This window comes from Haliaeetus albicilla, chromosome 3 (genome assembly GCF_947461875.1).
Source record: "Haliaeetus albicilla chromosome 3, bHalAlb1.1, whole genome shotgun sequence".
Taxonomy (NCBI): Eukaryota; Metazoa; Chordata; class Aves; order Accipitriformes; family Accipitridae; genus Haliaeetus; species Haliaeetus albicilla.
The window spans coordinates 64,992,397-65,013,152 of NC_091485.1; the positions used below are offsets into that span (position 1 = coordinate 64,992,397).

At 41.6% G+C, this 20,756-nt stretch overlaps 1 protein-coding gene across 4 annotated transcripts in view; it reads right to left on the reverse strand.

Annotated features, from left to right (window-relative positions):
• Nucleotides 1-12,627: 12,627 nt before the first annotated feature.
• TMEM65 (transmembrane protein 65) overlaps nucleotides 12,628-20,756 on the reverse strand; it is a 34,752-nt gene continuing 26,623 nt past the window's right edge. For 3 of the 4 annotated variants that reach the window (XM_069780008.1, XM_069780010.1, XM_069780011.1), the window contains 4 exons: nucleotides 20,554-20,608; nucleotides 19,282-19,324; nucleotides 18,164-18,269; nucleotides 12,628-16,607 (listed from right to left, as the gene is read on the reverse strand). In XM_069780008.1, the coding sequence (XP_069636109.1) occupies nucleotides 16,512-16,607; nucleotides 18,164-18,269; nucleotides 19,282-19,324; nucleotides 20,554-20,608 (300 nt within the window). In that variant the 3' untranslated portion in view covers nucleotides 12,628-16,511. Of the gene's footprint in view, nucleotides 16,757-18,163; nucleotides 18,270-19,281; nucleotides 19,325-20,553; nucleotides 20,609-20,756 lie in introns of all 4 variants that reach the window. The other variant, XM_069780009.1, reaches the window with a different exon arrangement.

Consider the following 20,756-nt stretch of genomic DNA (forward strand, 5'->3'; position numbering starts at 1 on the left):
TTATTTTAAAGTTCAAATAAAGATGATCCCTGAATTGTGATTCAGTTTATGTGCTCATCTAAAAAAACACATATTCATGCTTTGCTTAAGAAGAACTAATATGACATCAGAGTGAGGTTTGTAATGAAGTCAGGTGAGTAGCTATTCCTCCCCGCCTATTTCCCCTGGAAAAGTACATTTGCTGGAGCTCCAGCAGAGATGTCATCAAGATAAATGTGCTCTTCAGTGAAAGAATATACCACATCCATTCATATGCTGAATTAACCTTGTTGCCTCTTGACTTAAACCCATCATCTGTATTAAGATTAATGATGAAGTATGTATTCTGAAATATGCATGTTAACGAAGATGGCTTTGTTTGAAGCCATTTGAAATGGAAATTTCTTGACTTGTATCAGCTATTGATCTATACAGGTTTTTTTTTCCCCAGTTTATTCAATTCCATTTTGAAATGCAAAAAACTGCACCTCTGCCAAATAAGTCATACAACATTTGCAACCCCCCCCCAAGATCATAAGGAAAACCACGCAGAATCTGAACCTTTCAGGTAGGTTAGTCGAAGCAACAAAACACAGTCTCTCAAGCTAGTCAATAAAAGTGTCTCTGATTTTCACAGCAACACCCACCATCAGAGCTCAAAGAGTACTGGCAAGGTGCATCTCTGCACTCCTGCTGCTTGCCTTAATATCCATAAAGGACCACACGCCCCCACAAGGTTTTAATATAGTTGGTTCATTTGATAAGATTTTAAAGCATCTTTTCTTCTTTATTTCTTTCAATTTCTTAGAAGTTAATTCTCAGTCCTCCATTTCCCTACCCTTTATCCTGCTAACTCATCACTCCCCCCCCATCAGCCCAGTTTTTAACACCCAAATACTGTTTTCTCTCACATTTCCCTGTTTAACCCATTCATCCTTTGCACTCTAAGTAAAGCTCCACAGCAGCAGGCATCCCTCAACATATACGTAACATCCCTGTTGAAAAAAGCTTACATGCCATTTCAACCACCAAGACTTTCAGCGCTACTTTTCATCCTGCCTCCCCTTCCCTTTCTCTTTTTGCCAGATGTAGTCTTCTGACAATTTTTTAGGCCTCCCTTCCACAGCACTGAGTGTTCAGTATGAGCAGCTGGACTTAGCACTGTGCTGCTATGACAGTTATTTTTGTGTCCAGTGCCAAACTGATTTTTAAAAGCATCACAGCTCCCTGTTGCTGGTGTGAACCCAAATCTCTCCTGGTGCCAGACTTGGCTGGTATCAACCCTTTGCTGTCACTGCTGCTGTCTGCCAGCCTCAATGAATGAGTTTCTCCAGCAGGCTTCTTCATCCACACGACTAGGGGCTACAGATCAGGTCAGCAAGGGGGTCTGCAGCCATAAGAGGATGAGTGAGTATATCAGACAGCCAGAGGACATACTGAGACAACAGGGATGGAAACTTTCCATGGTCTCAGTGTCGTGCCAGAATCTGTCATGTTTCTGACAGAAAAAGCCAGCTTTTCCACATCGTAAGGAGAAACCTTTATTATAATTTGGTTAAAATGATCCTGTGCCCACAAAAAGTTCTCATCTTCTAGGTTAAAGGAACATTCACACCTCACTCACCGTTGGTGCTGTATCTCACATACTGTGAACCCTCTATCTAGAACATTTCTGCAAGGAGACATCAAACAGTACCTTCCCACACCTGACTGATTCCAGCTTCAACAGACTGGACCCTTAGTACTTACATACGTACTTTGATGTTAAAAGCCCAAGTGAACTGACAAATGATAAGCCTACACCATTGTGGAGAGCAGGAATGCATCGTATCTCTGGTTAGATGCTCTTTATCTATGTTCAGCTCTCATAGACCCTATCAATCTTTGGCTAAAGGGCTAGTCTCAAGAAATAAATTGGTGTGGCTTCAGCACAGCACAAGTTTGCCCCAGGTAGACATATCCTGTGCACAAAATGGGTGCTCATCCTGTGGCTGCTGCATCTTAGTCTCAAGTTTAACTGGGGCTTATGCTGCAGGAAAAGGGGCCTCCCCACTTCCCAGACACCCATCATGCACCCTATATGAATACTGCTCGTTGCTAATACAACCTATGCATCTCATACGGTGGAGAACCAGACCAGCGACCACTGGACTAAGGCCCTGTCGTCTGTTCAATGAATTTCATAGGTCTTAGCACATTTTCCATTTACTTGTGTGTTCTGCCAAATCTGCTTCAAACTGCCTAGAAGACCTGATACACCATTACCAGTATCTGTTCTGGCCCAGTTTCCCAAGCTGTACAGAGAATTAGAGACTGTAAAAGCAGCTTAGCAGAGAATCTGAGCTGCTTTTCCAAAAGTCACTTGATTTAAGACATTGAGGCAAGTCTCCAATACAGATGAGGCACTATACTTCTTTCAGGCCAAGAATATAACAGCCTCTCTCTTTTTCCAGTGAAGGACAGCAGCTTTTTTGTCGCTTGCCAACAGAAATGTCAGTCTGCCAATCCCGCACCACAACCAGAAATAATGCCTTTATTTTCAATTTAGTAGCGTCTAGTCCTGAAGGCAAAAGACTTTTTTATAGCTTTGAGTTTGCTCCAAGTTTGGAGAATGGTCGTGTTAAAATAAATCATCGCATCCACTGCTATTATTATTCTCTTCGCTTGTACCGATTGCAAAAAGTCACTCATCTTCCAGACCCTACAAGCCATGTACCAAACCCATCATATAGCCAAGAGTCACAGGAGTCAGGGAAATGAATGTGGGACAGCCCTAGGAGTTATTCAACAGATCTGCAAATGCCCATTTCACTGGGCTGGGTCACTGCAGTGATTCAGATGTACAACGGTCTTTACTGGCTTATCTTCTCCCACGAATTCAGATGACTGGGCAGCAAACCTTCAAACCCACCCCCACAGCCCACCCCGTAATGTACCATGAGCACGGGCTCCAGCCCTGAGGAGCCAGAAACAGAAAGCTGCATGCAGTTCAAAAGCCATAAGGTGCCAACATTGGGTTTACCTCATCTCCATCCACAAGTCTAAAGTTGGGGCATAACTTACAGTTAGTCAGCTAAGCTTCCTCTTTGGAAGCAGAGAGACACAAGCATCCCCTGGAGATGTCTGACTCTCTGACTGGCTCAGAGGGATGTATAACATCTAGACAGCCACAGCTGAGTGAGACAAATCCTACCCTCCAAACAGAATGACAAGCTGATGTGCCATAGGTTCCCCCAGCAACGTTATTAAGTGACAAAACTGCCAGTTTCTATAAATTGATTCACTGTTTCTAAGATCAGCAGAAACGGAGTTTCCTCTTGTGGGCTGAACATTTAATAGTTCTTGAAAATGATGGGGGGGGGGAAAAAGCTAGAAAAGAGACACACAAAGACTGTGGAGAAAAACAGCAGAAAATATTAATGCTGTTCTTTGCATGGGTGGTCAGTAATGCCAAGAATAAGGACAGTTTGACATAATTGGCATTTAGAAGACAGAAGGCAAGTGTTAATGTTGAAAAAACAAATAAATAAAAAAATACACTTTTCCCTCAATTACTGCTCACACTTCTGGTAGTGACAGGATACTGTAAGAAGGATTCAAAGAGGTTAGGAGGAAATTCAAACATTTTTAATACAAAATGAAATCTAACTGCACACGTAGAAAAAAACTGGGAACAACCATTTAGTGTTAGGCGTCAGTGGGGCTGGAAATTTGGAGGTGAGAGAATGTGAAGAACATTTGCTTTCTGCAGTAATGAAGGCTGAGACAGTTTTGACTGCACCGACAGTAATATCAGGAGGAAGGAAAAGCAATGGCAGTAAAATTTCTATTTGTTATAGCTATCTTGTGGCAATCCCTGAAAAACTCCATGCTGTGTCTGTAAGCACAGGAAAATGGAGCTTATTTACTTGCAGAGAGGATAGCACTACATGGGATTAATGGGATATACAGAAAAGAGCAATATGTTTCAACAGTAACTGAAAGTGGTTATAAGAAGGGATATCTTTTCAGTATATGAGTATTTTTCAGTGTGCATATACACCCATAGGGAGAAATTACTTAGTATGACACGCTATGGAATACTAATTCAAAGCAGCAAACTGGAGAACAGTTAAAAACAAATGTCAGGAAAAAAACCCCAAACACTATTGAAAGCAAAATATATCAAAGCTGTAGACCACAGTTTGCAAAAGAACTATGGCATCACCATGGCTGCAACATCCAGACACGATACTGCGAAGTGTAGCCAGAACAGTCATTCATGGACAGCAGCATCAACAGCTAAGGGTGTTTTTTTTAATTTTTTCGAACTTTTATACATCTCCACAGCATCCATGCAAAGAAAAAAGCATGTTGAGAAAATGCAGAAACTCTCCCACCTTTTGTTCTAACCCTCTGTGCCACCACCGTTCCCTCTGCACTTTCTTACAACCCGGAGGAAATAAGAGCAATCACCCCATCGCCAACATATCAAAAGGAAGTTACCAGCAAACTTTACCCAGAATAAGATCAGATGAGGATGTGAGATAAAATATGCAAAAACCACAGCGCACACTGAGTCAAAGACAGTTCCAGATGTAGGCAAGATCAGAGGACACAAACCCTGGTAAGTCAGAAGACACTGACATGCCACTTGTCCTGCAGCAGACCCTTTCTTTCTTAAACAGGTGCTTCCTGGCAGCAGAAGCCATCCAGGCTCCCAGTCTCTCCACTTGCCCTCTGGTCTCCGCTTTCACAGGCGCAAAGCGCGGGTGCTGCCCCATGAGGGACTCTGCTCGCCACGGGAATTACTGTCAACTTCACCCGAGCTCACTGAAGCTGTCAACGTGGCAAAACTGAGGGCACGTGGTGGCACTGGTGCAGCATGAACACCACGTCTCCTGCAGAGCCATGCCCAGGCTTACGGACTGCACGTGGGCATCAGAGTCCCAATCACTCCACTCACAGACCTGGATCAGATTATTTCCTAAATTCTTCCTAAAAAACTACAGGAACTGAAACAGATTCGTGACTCGACTAGACCACATCACAAGTGTGTGTGAGTCATAGCATATCTTGGAGACACACATTTAAAGGGCTTTCATCAGAACATTTTGAACCTGATTTGCATGAATTGATGACAAAAGCCAGATTATTTTGGTGGTGGATTATACGAAAAACTCTCTTCCACGACATTCAGGGCCACCTTACAATGACATATACAAGATCAATGCCACAACAAAGGAGCAGAAGGCTGCACACTTAGTTCAAAGAGCAAGAAGAGAACAAAACCTATGAAACCAGTGTGCTACAGCAAACAAGTAGCCACCATTGTATCTTCCATTGTGACCTGAAAGGTCTTTTAAAGGAAATAGCCAAATCATAAATAAATAAAGTACACTGATAATTGCCATCACCTAATCAAAGTGAAACAGTCTACCAATAATTACCCATAATTGCTCTTCCTTGTAGGTGGTGATGAAGCTGCAACATGTAGCCCAAAGGCAATCAAAAGAGACTTCAAGGCCGTGGGATGGTCGATAAGGGAATCCAGAGCACAAGTAAATTTTTCCTCTATCCTTCCAGTTGCAGGCAGTGATATCAGAAGAAACAGATAGACCCAGTCTATTAATACAGGCTCCGTGGCTGGTGTCACTGCCACAGTTTTGGGTTGATAATGGGATGGTCTACATGGCACCAGACCTGCTGGTGTTGGATGGGATTTGCTCACAAGTTAGCAGGCTCATTGACAGAGCTTTCAACTAGACTTGAAGGGGGAAGGGGATAATATCAGGCTTGCCCATGACAAGCTGTGGGATGACACACCAAGGTTGGAGGGCTGGGGTGCTAGCGAGGGCCCTCAGCCTGTTGCTCTGGTATGTGCTGGCCACACTGAAGCACACCTGAAGTCCTATGAAGATAAGCCAGGGGCTCCTGGAGCCAAGAGGGGAACACCAGTGAAATACCTCAAAGGATTTAAGGTGTGTTCCTCCACGAAGGTGACACAGCTGACAGCCCAGCTGAAGTGCCTCTACACCGATGCACGCGGCATGGGCAACAAACAGCAGTTGGAAGCCACTGTGCTGCTAGAAAGCTATGACCTAGTTGCTGTTACTGAAACTTCGTAGGACAAATCTCATGACTGGAGTGTGGCTATCAATGGCTACAGGCTGTTTAGAAAGGACGGGTGAGGAAGGAGGGACAGAGCGGTTGTCCTCTACATCAAAAAATGGATAGATTGTGCAGCACTGTCTGTGAAGAATAGCCATGAGCAGGTTGAAAGCTTATGGGTAAGAATTAAAGACCACGGCAACAAAGGGAACCTTGTGGTTGGTGTCTACTACAGGCTGCTCGGTCAAGGGGAGCCTATTGACAAAGCCTTGTTACTCCAGCTACAGGAGGCATCATGCTCGCTGGCTCTCATCCTGCTGGGGAACTTCAACCACCCCGACATCTGCTGGAAAAGTAGCACAGCTAGCTGGAGACAATCCAGGAGGGTCCTGGAGTGCACTGAGGGTAACTTCTTAAGCCAGGTAATAGACAGCCCTACCAGACAGGACACAATACTGGACCTGATGGTCACCAACACAAGTGAGCTAATCGATGATATCAAGATCAGTGGCAGCCTGGGCTGCAGTGATCATACACTGGTAAGAGTTTGCAGTCCTGAGGGATATGGGTCAGGCAAAGAGTAAGGTCAGGAGCCTGAATTTTAGGAAAGCAAACTTCCATCTGTTCAAGGAGTTAGTCAAGAGGAACCCCTGGGAAACTGCCCTCAGGGACAAGGGAGCAGAACAGTTCTGGCAGATCTTTAAGGATGCTTTCTATAGAGCACAAGAGCTCTCAATCCCCAGGTGTAAGACATCAGGAACGGAAGGCAAGAGACAAGCATGGATGAATCGAGACCCGCTGGTCGAACTAAAGGGCAAGAAGGAGATGCACAGGCAGTGGAAGCAGGGACAGCTGTCCTGGGAAAAGTATAGGGATGCTGCCTCACTGTGCAGAGATAGGGTCAGGAAGGCCAAGGCGCGGATGGAGCTGAACTTGGCAAGGGATGCAAAGAATAATAAGAAGGGCTTCTATAGGTATGTCAGCCAGAAAAGGAAGGTCAAAGAAAGTGTACCCCACTGATGAACAAGACTGGCAAATTAGTAACAACGGACAAGGAGAAGGCTGAGGTACTCAACAACTTTTTTCCCTCGCTCTTCACTGGCAACTTCTTCTTCCCACGCCTCTCAAGTAGATGGACCGCAAGGCAGGGACTGGGGGAGCAAAGTCCCTCCCACTGTAAGATAAGATCAGGTTTGTGACCACCTGAGGAACCTGAACATGCATAAGTCTATGGGACTTGACGAGATGCATCCCAGAATCCTGAGGGAATTGGCTGATGTAGTTGCCAAGCCACTTTCCATGATATTTGAACAGTCATGGCATCCAGACGAAGTCCCCAGTGACTGGAAAAAGGGAAACGTTGCACCCATTTCTAAAAAGGGTAGAAAGGAGGGCCCTGGGAACTACCAACCTGTCAGCCTCACCTCTGTGCCTGGGAAGATCATGGAAAAGATCCTCCTAGAAGCTATGCTAAGGCACATGGAGGACAGGGAGGTGATTTGAGACAGCCAGCATGGCTTCACCAAGGGCAAGCCTTGCCTGACCAACCTAGTGGCCTTCTATGGTGGAGTGACTACACCAGTGGACAAGGGAAGAGCTACAGATGTCATCTATCTGGACTTCTGTAAGGCCTTTGACATGGTCCCCCACAACATCCTTCTCTCTCAATTGGAGAGATATGGATTTGATGGATGGACTGTTCGGTGGATGAGGAATTGGTTGGATGGTCACATCCAGAGGGTAGTGGTCAACAGCTCAATGTCCAGATAGAGAATGGTGACAAGTGGTGTCCCTCAGGGGTCCATATTGGGACCAGTACTGCTTAACGTCTTCATCAGTAACATAGACAGTGGGATCACGTGCACCCTCAGCAAGTGCGCAGATGACACCAAGCTGAGTGGTGCGGTTGACACACCTGAGGGACGGGATGCCATCCAGAGAGACCTGGAAAAGCTCGAGAAGTGGGCCCATGTGAACCTCATGAGGTTCAACAAGGCCAAGTGCAAGGTCCTGCACCTGTGTCAGGGCAACCCCCAGTATCAATACAGGCTGGGGGATGAAGGGATTGCAAGCAGCCCTGCGGAGAAGGACTTGGGGATATTGGTGGATGAAAAGCTGGACATGAGCTGGCACTGTGTGCTCGCAGCCCAGAAAGCCAACCGTATCCTGGGCTGCATCAAAAGCAGCATGGCCAGCAGTTCGAGGGAGATGATTCTGCCCCTCTACTCCACTCTGGTGAGACCCCACCTGCAGTACTGTGTCCAGCTCTGGGGTCCTCAGCACAGGAAAGACATGGACCTGTTGGAGCAGGTCCAGAGAAGGGCCACAGAAATGATCAGGGTGGTGGAACACCTCTGCTATGAGGAAAGGCTGAGAGAGTTGCTGTTGTTCAGTCTGGAGAAGAGAAGGCTTCAGGGAGACCTTATTGTGGCCTTTCAATACTTCAAGGGGGCTTACAAGAAAGATGAGGACAGCCTTTTTAGTAGGGCCTGTAGTGACAGGACAAGGGGTAATGGTTTTAAACTAAAAGAGGGTAGATTTAGAGTAGATGTAAGGAAGAAATTTTTTACAGTGAGGGTGGTGAAACACTGGAACAAGTTGCCCAGAGAGGTGGTAGATGCCCCATCCCTGGAAACATTCAATGTCAGGTTGGACACAGCTCTGAGCAACCTGATCTAGTTGAAGATGTTCCTGCTCATTTCAGGGGGTTGGACTAGATGACCTTTAAAGGTCCCTTCCAACCAAAACTATTCTATGATTCTATGATTAAGAGGGAAATGAAAGTGCATTCTAACGACTTTTTCCATTTTAGATTCAGAGTGAGAAAAGAGACTATTTGTTTATGTGTGACGCCATCTTAACAGCATTTATCCAGCTAAGAACCATATGCTAATAGTTTTAAAAGATGCTGAGTATTGTATTACCATATAGGAGAAAAATTCACACTATTATTTTCAATAATCATTTACAATGACAAGCACAAAACAGAAACAGCAACTCTTGCTCTTTCACAGGCTGATTGCACATATGGGGAACATCCTAATTTATTAAACCAGAAAATAAAAGGGTTAGGAAATAAAACACACAAAATCCATCATTTCTGTTTACTATAACTCAGTTTAAATCAGAGTCAAGACAATACAGGACCTGCACCAAAGTGGTTTTCATCAGATGGAACTTGGAAACCTTCTAGCTTTGTAACCCTCAGTGGGACTGCCAGAATGAAAGATAGTGGCTTAGACTGAAACACTGCTGCTGTTGTTTTTTCAGATATGTTAATGAAATTAATAATTTGTTTGTATTTCCCTGAAAGGACGGTTTATTTCCTTTCTCTGTTCTCTTCTTTTGCAATTATATTCTTCAATGTTTCATTATGTGCCCCGCACACTGGCATCAGAACCACAAGTGACTGAAGGAGACACAAGCAAATCCAGCGTTGAGAGGGAGCACCTGCAGAGTATTCACAAAAATCGTCATTTTTTTGTAGGCCACAATTTTCATAATGATTCGTCAGTAACACTTTTTGCTGCATCATACCATTGGCCTACCTTGTGTTATACCAACTTTCAGCAACATCAAACTGACAGCATTTAGCAGCACATTAGTTATAATTATGCTATTAAGTTCCTTTTTGTTGGCTGATCTGTTTAACAAATTGCATTTTTCAAGCAAAGTAATTTACAATGGAGAGCCCCACTGCGGTAAAACACGTGACATTTGCATCATTTGTCACAGCAGCTGAAAGGAAAACAAAAAAGTTGTAATTTGCTACCCACACGGAGTGTCAGAGACAACAGCCATCCAGAAAGGAAGAGCTCTTCCCTGCTGGAAAGTTTCAAAAGAAGTGATTTGTTTCCCTGTCACCCCTCTTCACTACCAAGCTGCTCCATTTGCAATTAAAGTAGGTTTGCTTTACAACAGTAAACAGTTTCCATCCAATGAACTAGTTACCTCACATTGAAATAAACTCTTCCATTCCATGTACAAGCTACTTTGCACAATTAATAGTTTCACTGATCAAAAGCAACATGGTGCAGGCCAGGTGGATCAAAACCTGTGCAAACTCTGGGCAAAGGACAGGGCTGAAACTCCAATAGGGTCCAAATACTCACGGTGGCTTGGAAAATAATAGAAGACAATAAAGATTACCATAAACATTGTATTTTCGGTGCAGAGGCTGTATGGCAGTAACCTCCTGCCTGCAGAGCATGACCAATCCCATGCTGAACTGGACACCTACAATACATCAGACAAAACACATTCTCCAGTGCTGGTTTCTACCATGTGCAAAGGGGTCACGGGCTATGTTAGTAACCCAGATGAAGTTGCCCAGCTGCGACTTGGAAAGGCTACATTTAAGCAGAGAAATCCCATTTCAGAAATCCCCCTAATATATATGAAAACAGAGCCTTGAAGCCTGCAGAATATCTGCAAGTGACCGAGTTGACATGTACCCAAACTATTCACCCGTCATCTCGGTGACCCATAGAAACACCACATGCAACTGCGTTGTGGCTTTCCCAGAACTTTGTAATCTGCTAAAACATACAGACAAGCCATCAATCTACTCAGAGATAAGGAGATGGTTATCCTAAGAGATGTTAAGGTTTCCAATGTAGGTAGCCTCCTCTTTTTTTTAATAACTGGATGAATGGCTGCCCTGTTCCTCAGCTTGCCGGTATAATAACCCTTGGCATAAACTAACACAATCCAACAAAATAATTTCTTTTCCAAGAGAAACAATCCCACTGTCTGCCTGCCTTTACAAGGCAACTGAGGAGGACTATAAACAAAGACAAGACTGCCTCTCACAGCATGACCTCTTTGTGGGATGTTTTCCCACATGCAATGGCTCCGGTTGCTGTCTCTCTCCCAGTCCTGCCATCCCTTAGAGGCTTTGGTGCTCACACAGAAGAAAGTGGGTAGAAAGAAAACAACAACCTTCAGTGCTCCTACACAAAATGGGGCAAGTAACTAATCAGGGGAAACCATGCAGAGGAAAAGTCACTAGCAGAGCTGCATCAAAGCCTATCTGAAACTTGACCAAAAGGGGCTGTTTTCCTTTTAAGATCTAACTGGCTTTTGGTAACCAGGCAGTTTGATTACAGGTGATCTACCTTTGCAATACTTCTCCTTTTCCTACTCAAGGACTCCCGTGTTCAAAAGGGGATATTTTACTATCATTTTTCCCTTGACGGTTACTTCTATGCAGGAATTATTGGCAGCTCAATAGCTGAGATGTGCAGAAAAGCCACACTGGGGGAGGGAAGCCTCATCAGCTCTTTCTTCCAATCTCCCAGCACGTTAAAAGCACTCTGAGGCACAGAGAGCAGCAGGGAAGTAGCATGAATGCAAATCATAGTTTTTTCTCTTTTAATAGACCCTCTATGCATCCTCATGTAGGGAAGATGACCCGGCAAAATCCCATTCTCCTCCCTTTCCTCCTCAATCCTGCCTGGAAGTAACAGATAAGCCATTTTCAGAAAAAATATATATCATCACCATGGTGCAAACAGATGACCTTGCCAAATCCAAGCTGCAGTGCTGCACAAAGACAAGAAGGCACTCTGTGTAATTGCACTACCATCCTGCTCAGTGGCAACCTCTTCCCAACAGGAACGGCAGCTGTAGGTCCAATGCGGCAAATCTTACTCTTCGGATACACGTCCTCTAAACAGTAAATGCTCCCATTCAGTACGCTTCATAATCCATTGCAAAATAATCTATTTTGTGATAGACAATACCAATACTTAGAGGTTTGGAAGGGCTCAAACACTCTAGGCAAAAGCATAAGGCCCTTTTCATAATCAAGGATAAATAAGACACTGATAAGCACAGTATCAAGAACGGGACACAAAATGGATACAAAATGCATCAGGTTTAAAGTGTCAAATAATTTTGGTATTTCACAGCAACTTAGTCTTTGCACACATACACAGAAGGAGCAACTCACGAGACTGTGGAGTATCATTCAGAGCTGCATCATTATTTAAGCCAGTTGCTTAGATACCTATGGACTACTAAGGTGAAGACTGTTAAGCCAAAACTGTTTCCTGCTAGTTCTCTTCATGCTGCTGCAAGAGGCCTTACCTTGGCATCATCAGCACTCCACACTCCCTGTTGCTACCCAAGGTCACTATTCTGAATTACATACCTGAGGCTCAAAGACTGCCCTGCTCAAATCCTAGTGACCACAATCTTTGAGGGAAGCAGGGGGGAAGTTCACAGGTCTCTCCAGAAAGTGGGGCTTCTTCCGATTGGGGGAGGTAGTCTTCCCAAACAAAACAAAAAAATCCTTCTGCATTTATCTTGGCTGGCTTTTCAATTCCAAGTTTGCTCAAAGCCCTCCATCCCCCCTGCCCCAATACTTTTTTGAAGCAACACTCTGGATGTCAAGGGTCCCGAACACTGAGGCAAGGGTAAAAGCCTTAACAAATGTTAAATACTTTTAAACAGCAGCTTGAATTTGTGTTATGAAAGCATTAACTGCAACCAGGAGTAGCTCTCGCTATTTTCTTAATATTTTAGCTTAAAAAATTCCAGAGGCGTAAGACTGGATGACAATTCCTCAATACTTTATTAAGGTCTTTAGTTTATATACCACCGCTCTGTCAGCTCGTCATTAGACCATGTAAAACATCAGAGAAGAGGGAAACACGTTGGCTAGAAGTGTGATACTCTCTGAACAACATTAATGAAGAGTTCTACTACACAATGCAATCAGAATAGAGTAAAACAGCCAACCTATACAGGTTGTCAAAAAGAGATGAGACCATCCTTCCAGTACAGATGTCTTACTCGCAGCACTTCTTTATGTATAGACATCCACAAAAGGGACTGACCAAGGAGTGGAAAAAAAGAAAAAAAAGTGAAGAGCTCCAAAGTCCATCCAGAAAAGTTCAAAAAGGCTTAGTTTGCATACAAAAATTCAGTTAATTCCAGAAGCTCAAGCGCAAGTGGACTTCTGACTAGTATTAATCACAAACACCACCAATTTACCATGCAAACATTTTAATTGTTTAAATTGCTCTCTTCCAAGCTTGAAGAGACAGAAGTACCACTCCACAGTGGTATCTCCTATGACAGTGACAAAGGACCACCTGCTTACAACTTAAATAATAAATTCCGGGTTTGTATAACTGAGGCTGAATACCCACAGGATATTATTAACATTTCCCCTCCAGCATCTGGTCTAATAAAGAAACACAGAACAGCTTTGCTGTAGTACAAAAGTTTACAGAAAGTTCGGCAATTTAATTAAAGACAATACAAAATATGTTGTCTGAATTCAAATAATTTATGTAAAAGTACATGAATGAGAAAATATTGGCGAGAAGATTTGGGTAACCATATTATCTGATGCATGTTCTTTGCCCCTAGAGATAACATACAGTCAAAAATACATTTATATTTTAAGTTACTATAAAAGACAGCATTTTAAAATAAACACAATTTCAGGTCTACCAGCCCTTTAACATGAAAAATTCCTGTTAACACAGGACAAACTGATAGAATAAAAAAATGGAGCAATACTGAAGTCTCTGAATAAGCCTGTAGTGTTTGTTTTTCCTTTTATCGAGGAGGGAGAAGACAACAAAACCAAAGAGAAGTGTTTTGGTAGTGCTCTGTCTTCTCAGTTAAGTGTTTTAAGAAGTGTGATCAGAGCATCAGGGATACCCCAGAAAAACCCACCCTCCTTGTGAGGAGACAGGGTACAGATCAGGCACAGATCTTCCCTTCCACACGAAGCAGTACCACATCCACACAAGAGTGGATCATGCAGGCGAAGCAAGCTACCCCTACTGTACTCAGGGTGGCAGCTTGGCCCCAACAAGCACTTTCTCTCAGCTTCCAGCAGAGCCACTATTCCTCTCAAATCCTGAGTTATTTCTTCACATTTGTCAAATATTGAAACCCCAGAAGTCACCTTCTTGATTACAGCATCAGACAACAGCCTGAAACACCCAAGATTTCTTACCATGTGTCACTCACCCTCCACATTTTTGTGGTCAGCTAAATAGTTTAACAAGACGACACATGATGACTTTCTTTGAAGATATTTTAGTTCATTAATTCTCGATAAAAGCATTGGTTGCAGTACAATAGTTCGACATACAGCAACAAAACATACTCAATTTACATGCACAAGCTATTTAACAATAGTACACGGTCTTTCCTATTGCCATTATAAAATCAACACTACTATGACAGCTGACACAGCCTTCCAATTGTTCTCATGAGCAATAACAAAAAAAAAAAAAAGTGATGAAAACAGCGTTCCAGTTGGTACAACAGCAAAGAACAGAGGTTTGGCCACTGCTGGAAGATTCCAATGAAGATGCCAGTATCATAACAGGTAACAGTGTTGGAATTACTGTAAAAACAGCCACCAAAAAAGCAATGCAAAGTTGTTTTGATGTGTACTTCAGTTTAAAAAAAGAACATGTGGGAAATACTTACAGCTTTGTATAGAAAGATACCAGAAACAAAAGTACATGCAGAGGAAGAAAAGTTAATTTAAGGCAAGACAAATGTGTGGATGACTAAAAAAAAACCCTGACCACTGAAGTACTGTAAACCAGCAGCAATCTGTTGGGGAAAGAGTGCATAATCTTCTAGCAGGATTGGGGGTTTTTTCTGTTTTCTGTTTTGTGGTTGGAGGGGGTTTTTTTTGCTTTGTTTTGTTTTTTTAAATAAAGCTTCCAAATTTGAAAATGCAAGCCAAAACTCCTCTGCATTTGTGTTCTATGCCTGGCTGAGATTTTTTTCAGTTTTACAGTTTGGTCCAGATTCTCATGGCTTAATGTACAAAGTACAGTACAAGCTACTAGGACTACTCACTGCAAGTTTTCAAAGACTGCTTTTCAGAAAACAGATACAACACTGTCATATTCATTAAAGGTTGATGTCAAAGTTTCAATACTGCTGTTAAAGGGCTTCTAGAAATAAGAACAGAGAAGTCAGATTTATGACCAAGAGATAAGCAATGAGCTCTGTAAAACATACACATTACAGTAAGACTTTTCCTATGGCAAATAAGTCATCAAGGGACTTTTTTTTTTTTAAAACATTTCTTTCTAGGTTTCAGAAGTGCTAACAATTCCAGCAATAAGACTTTCAAAGTGCCCTGGCTGTGCCTCTCTTTTTAGTGTCCTTTCCAAATGGTATTGAAACAGGTAAGCAACCTCTCCTCTCATCAACAGTTATCAGTTTAGCATTATGCTATTGGCAAGTCAGATCCTGAAATATTATGAATATTTGATAGTTGTAATCAATTTATTCATGACCATATAAAAAAAGTACAGCTACATGTGACTGCACTGTCAGATCTATAAAACACCAAGTAAGACAGCAAAAATAAAAGGCAAAAAAGGAAAAAGGCCTCAAGTCTCCTTTTTTTGTTGTTTGGGTTTTTTTACTAATTGTCTCACAGCAGAAAAAAAAAGTAGCAAATGCTTAATCTTAAATACAAAGTTATAATCTGCAAATCAGGTCCTCTAATCCAGACTGATGGTACACTTTATTTCAACTGAACCACCCATTACAAACTTGCAATGCCAGCACTCATACCCTGAAGTGTTGCCCGGCCTCATCCACCCAATCAACTATTCACACCTTATTTTAAGCAGAACAATAAAAAAAAGTTGTTTGTGGTTTTGAAACAGTTGGTCTGAATTCCTTAATACCACACCCAAAACTCAGGAAGACAAATTTAAGGATGTCTCCATTCTCAAAATATTGTTTACAAAGGAAAAAAAGAGGATTGAATATAGAAGTACAGAAGGTGTTAAAACACCACTAAAAAATGGACTTGGTAAAGAGCCTATACTAGAACACTTACCTTGTCAAAGCATTAAAATGATCATCTCAGAAGACTATTCAGAGACACTTAGAATTGTGAAAAAATGCAAGCTAGGCTGTCGTAGATCACTGAAATCTCTAATCTAAAGGCAGTGCAAAACGATGGCTGGTGAGGGGGCAACCAGCCATCTCGCAAAGTGAGGGACTTCAAATTACTCATCACTGACCTCCTTAATAATCTGCATTGAAGGACCTGATGAACAGCAGTGAAATTTGTCATGCAATTACAACTGTTAAGCAACCAATACGCAACTCAAGAGTGATACTGTCATCCATGATGGATTATTAAAGTAATAATCCATTAAAGAATAAGGTCAAAAGGGAAAGTGGTAAACATCAGTTGCCATAAGTGAAAACACTTCAAAAATTTACATTTAAATAAAAAGTTAGATGGTACCTTATAAAAAGAAGTACTGAACACAACAAAGCCACAATAAATTAGTGTTTCCATAAAACGACATGCTGAAGGTTTTGTTCCCAAGTCTATACATTTTTTACTGTCTGTTAATTCCTAAATATTGACAGCATAATTGAATAATTGAGGTACAGTAGTTTACATTTGTATATTTCTTGTAAAAAGGTTAATTTTTTTCTTCCAGTTTTTCTTCCTCATCGCCAAAGAACAACAAAGGAAACATTCCTAAAATGCAGCCAATGGTCACTCCAATAGCTTTACCCTAGAGAAAGGGGGGAAAAATTAAGTTTCTCACTGATCAGTTGTTACTGATTTGCTGTGTAGTACCAACACAACCCGGAAAACAGACCCTTTGCTCTAGTTTTCAGTTGGGAGCCACATTTTTCTTAGCATGCAGACTAGAAACACAATCTATGAGAGAGAGACAGATATGACAAGGTTAGAAACAGCATGTGCTGTGACAAAAGACAATTCTGAACAAAGAGGAGGGGAAAGACCCATGAAGAGCTGCACAGGTGGTAAGGGAGGACACAGACATTCAAAGGATTAGTGAGATGGCCAGGAAGACGGTGGAGGGAGGGAAACAACAAAAAGAAACCAAAAAACCAAAACCACACACACATTTTAGGTGCAATTATAAATGTATCTGCTTGTATCTGGTAATGCAAATTATCAAACATGATCGCTTGCAAAGGCACAAGGCAAAGACCAAAAAAAAAAAAAAAAAAAAAATTGGAAAACATTTCACAATTCATCTAGATGTAAAAGTCAATAGGAGAGGAAAGAAGTAAGACAGGCAACATCCAAACCACATCACCAGCAGCAGGTGGATAGTGTTGAGAAACTTGAGACAATGGGTAAAAAGAAAAAATGCTAGCATACAGGCAAAAATGCTCAGAAGTCTTTTCACAGAAAAGTGCTGTGAATGAACTGCAGTGCAATGACAGGCTTTTGCCACAGACTCAGCTTCCACGGAGAAGACTCTTAGTTGGACAGACTAGAGGGCAGCCCACTGACAACACGCCAGTTTCTTCCCTGCTCAATGCTTTGATCTATCACTGCTAAAAGCAGACCTTTTTTCCCCCCTAACTTTTCCTCAGCAAGTGTTATTTCTCCTCCCTTAAACCTGCAAAGATATTTTTCCCCAGGAAGGTTCATTCTGGCAAAGTGAAAGAAATATCCGTTTCTTTATTCAGTTTCTTATAATCTGTTTCTTTAATCAAAATAAACTAATTCTCTCATTGCTGAAGTGGGACTGCTTCAAATGTTTAAATGTTAATTAAGTAATCATCCTGAAAATGAATCTGCAAGATGAGTGTTCCATAACCGTAAACCCAGGCAGTGAGTATTACTCAAATGCTAGAAGTTTACCCAGGGGAAAGCTAATTTTATATCTGAGCTAATTATAAACTATTAGAAATTAATGCATACTAGCACAGGTATATGAATAGCAAGCACTTGACAAAGAACGTATAGGAGTAAACTACTAAGGGGTCATAACTTTCAAATAAGCTATCTTATCACAGTAGCCAGGGCTCAGCCCAGGTACCTGCATAGCATACATGAAGTCATTGCAGAGACTTTCCACGTTACTATTCACTCGTGGCTTGTTGCGTACAAAAAAACCACCCAAGCCCAAAACTATCCAGTCTCATGATGCTCCCTGACATAGGCTCACAACTAAACCTTCCAAGAAATGTGCAAAATGTTGGTGGTCATTAAGTATTTAACAGCAAAAGTGACAAAAAGGATTTACCACGTATTAGTTTAAACAAAAAAAGTCTCCACGCAAACAGTGCCTACCTACAGGATACTCACCAAGTGTGCACTGAGACGCGTTTGCCACATATCAGCTTGTTTGGGTGTTAGATCAGGGATTGACAGACCCAGTCGTGAAGCTAAAGCTTCTACATAACCTGCAAGACTGGAAGAACAAGAAAACAAGATCAAATGATTTTGGATCTGACACTATCATCTAGTGAGGATTTTGAAATATTTGAAGCACTGAACTTAAAACTAATAGCTTTTCCTTCGGCATACTGATAAAGTCATCAAGAGGTAAATATGGGAAAGTGTTCAGACTTCTGATGGTCACATTTTGCAATGTAAGTTAACTAGTTTTCTCACTGATTTAATATGCAATATTTCCAGAAAAACCTTATGCAGCAAGACAACTGGTGTGAATGTTACCATATTTTTGCAGAGCTTGTAAGTAACTTTTACTGGAGGAAAGGTTACACACACACACACACACTAGTTAGTAACAAGCCTTGTTATTTGCAGAAGAAAAATTAGAGAGAAAGTGGGAAAAAGACGCATAACAGATAGCTTTACTTTCAGCAGTTACTTAGAAATTTCCTCTAAAAAACGTCAGCTGCTTCTGTTTATATCAGAAATAGGTATGCCTAGATCTGAAGATATTTCAGATACAAAATTGTTTTATCTGAGGAGAAGGAGATATCTTCAGATTTAGACATAACAATCTGAGAGGTATATTCTATCACAGCAATATATTATATCACAAAAAAATGTATTTTTCCATTTTGTATTTTAATGAACGCACTTTTTTGTAGAAAAAGTTCTAGTACTTCCTTAAAAGCAAGCATTACCTACAGACTACACTGAATCAGGTTAAATGTCAATCCTGATTTTATCGCTTAAAATACATGATACTGTAATAGCAGGAGAATTACTCTATTTCAGAGCTATGGCATGGCAGTTTTAACCTCAACAGGAACTACCTAGTATTTCAAGTTTTTCTTAGCAAGGACAGAAGACATTTCTACAGTCATGTAGTCTACTGAAGCAAAATTCAAGAGCTAGGAAAAAAAATGAAGCAACTTCAGCAGTTTACATGTTTTAGTTCAGTAGCACCAACAGTGTTTTCAAGAGAGGAAAAAAACCAAAACATATTCTTAATACAAGTTCAGACATACCCCAGTCCAGCTAAATCTGAAACAAGGTTTCCCAAAGCAGCAGCTGTAGGGAGGAGTAGGGAAGAGAAGGGGAGAAGGCAAAGTATTATTTTAATTACGAACAAAACCAACCAGCTCCCATCTCCGCCCCCAGTGACCGTCTCTTCTCAGTATATATACCATACAAGAGTAGAACTAAGTTTCTTTTATTTTAGAGTTTTTCTTCTGACCTTATTACAGTTTGTAATAACAGCAGTGGACTAACAATTATAGGAAGTGCAACTGTATTTTCTCAACTTGTATGAAGAAAACTTGACAAATACCAAAAGACAACACTGACACCTGGAAATCAACGTAACAACTTTTCAGATCAGAGTTAAAAACGGCCATGTGTGGTTGCCAGCTTCATATAGCTAACACTGGACCCCAAGCAAGGCCTCCCAGTACCTGAAGAGGCACAGGACCACTGGCAGTAGAAGGAGCTGTTTCTCACCTATGTAGCTTTTATAAAAATTTCAACATACTCATGAACTGTGTCAGTTTAGGAATAAATAGTGTACGTATGATTGAATAAAGCTACACACTTAAAATACATGATTTCACAGCAGATCTTACTGAGATAAGCTTGCTTGTGACTGTCTTGCATTGCAACAGAGGGCCTCAAATTTCCAAATGATTAACTTGTTCTGCTATGTACATTTTCATTTAAGCAATCTGCATGCTTTTGAGCAATGCTGCACCTGCAGTTGGTGGATCCATAAGCATTTTTTTCTCCCCTCTGACATTGCAGAGGCACCAAAGCTGGCAAGCAGACCTTATCAGTTTTGGCCCAGAGCAGGAGCAGGATGGGTGCCTGGCCTTCCATGCTATCACACAGAGGCAGAGAAGCCACCGAGAGCACCAGCCAACACAGTAAAAGGACACCAACATTGATCTTCACTTAACACTGCGAGCAAACAGCAACTTAAAAATACATATATACACATAAATAAATATCAGACCCTAGGGAATTTAGAGCAGTTCCATTACAGAAATGCAGATACACTTTCCTAAGCGACCAAGGATTTGAACTTTTAGATTAAAACCGACAACAAGCATTTCAAAAGCTATCCGAACTGAAATTCCATTTCTCCAAATGGAATATGTCCTTGCTTCAACCATAGGTTGTTTCTTTATTAGGAAAGGCAGCTGCAAGAGCAAGGAAGAGCCACTTCCAGCTCTGTGGCCCACTTTCAGCCTAAAATATAGGAATGTGCCATATTAGTCTACACATGCTGCATTTTCATTACTTGCCTGCCATAGTTGAAATTCCTAGGATAACTCCAATTGACAACTCTATTTGGGTTCCCTAAAAAATAAGAGTTTTCTCATTATTTGAGGGATTGGGAGTTAAAATAGATGATATTGCTTCAACTGACAAAAATATTGCTTACTGCTGGTTTATGTCAAGATTGAAAGGATAAATGGACATTACGTCTACTAGATCTGCAGAGCTC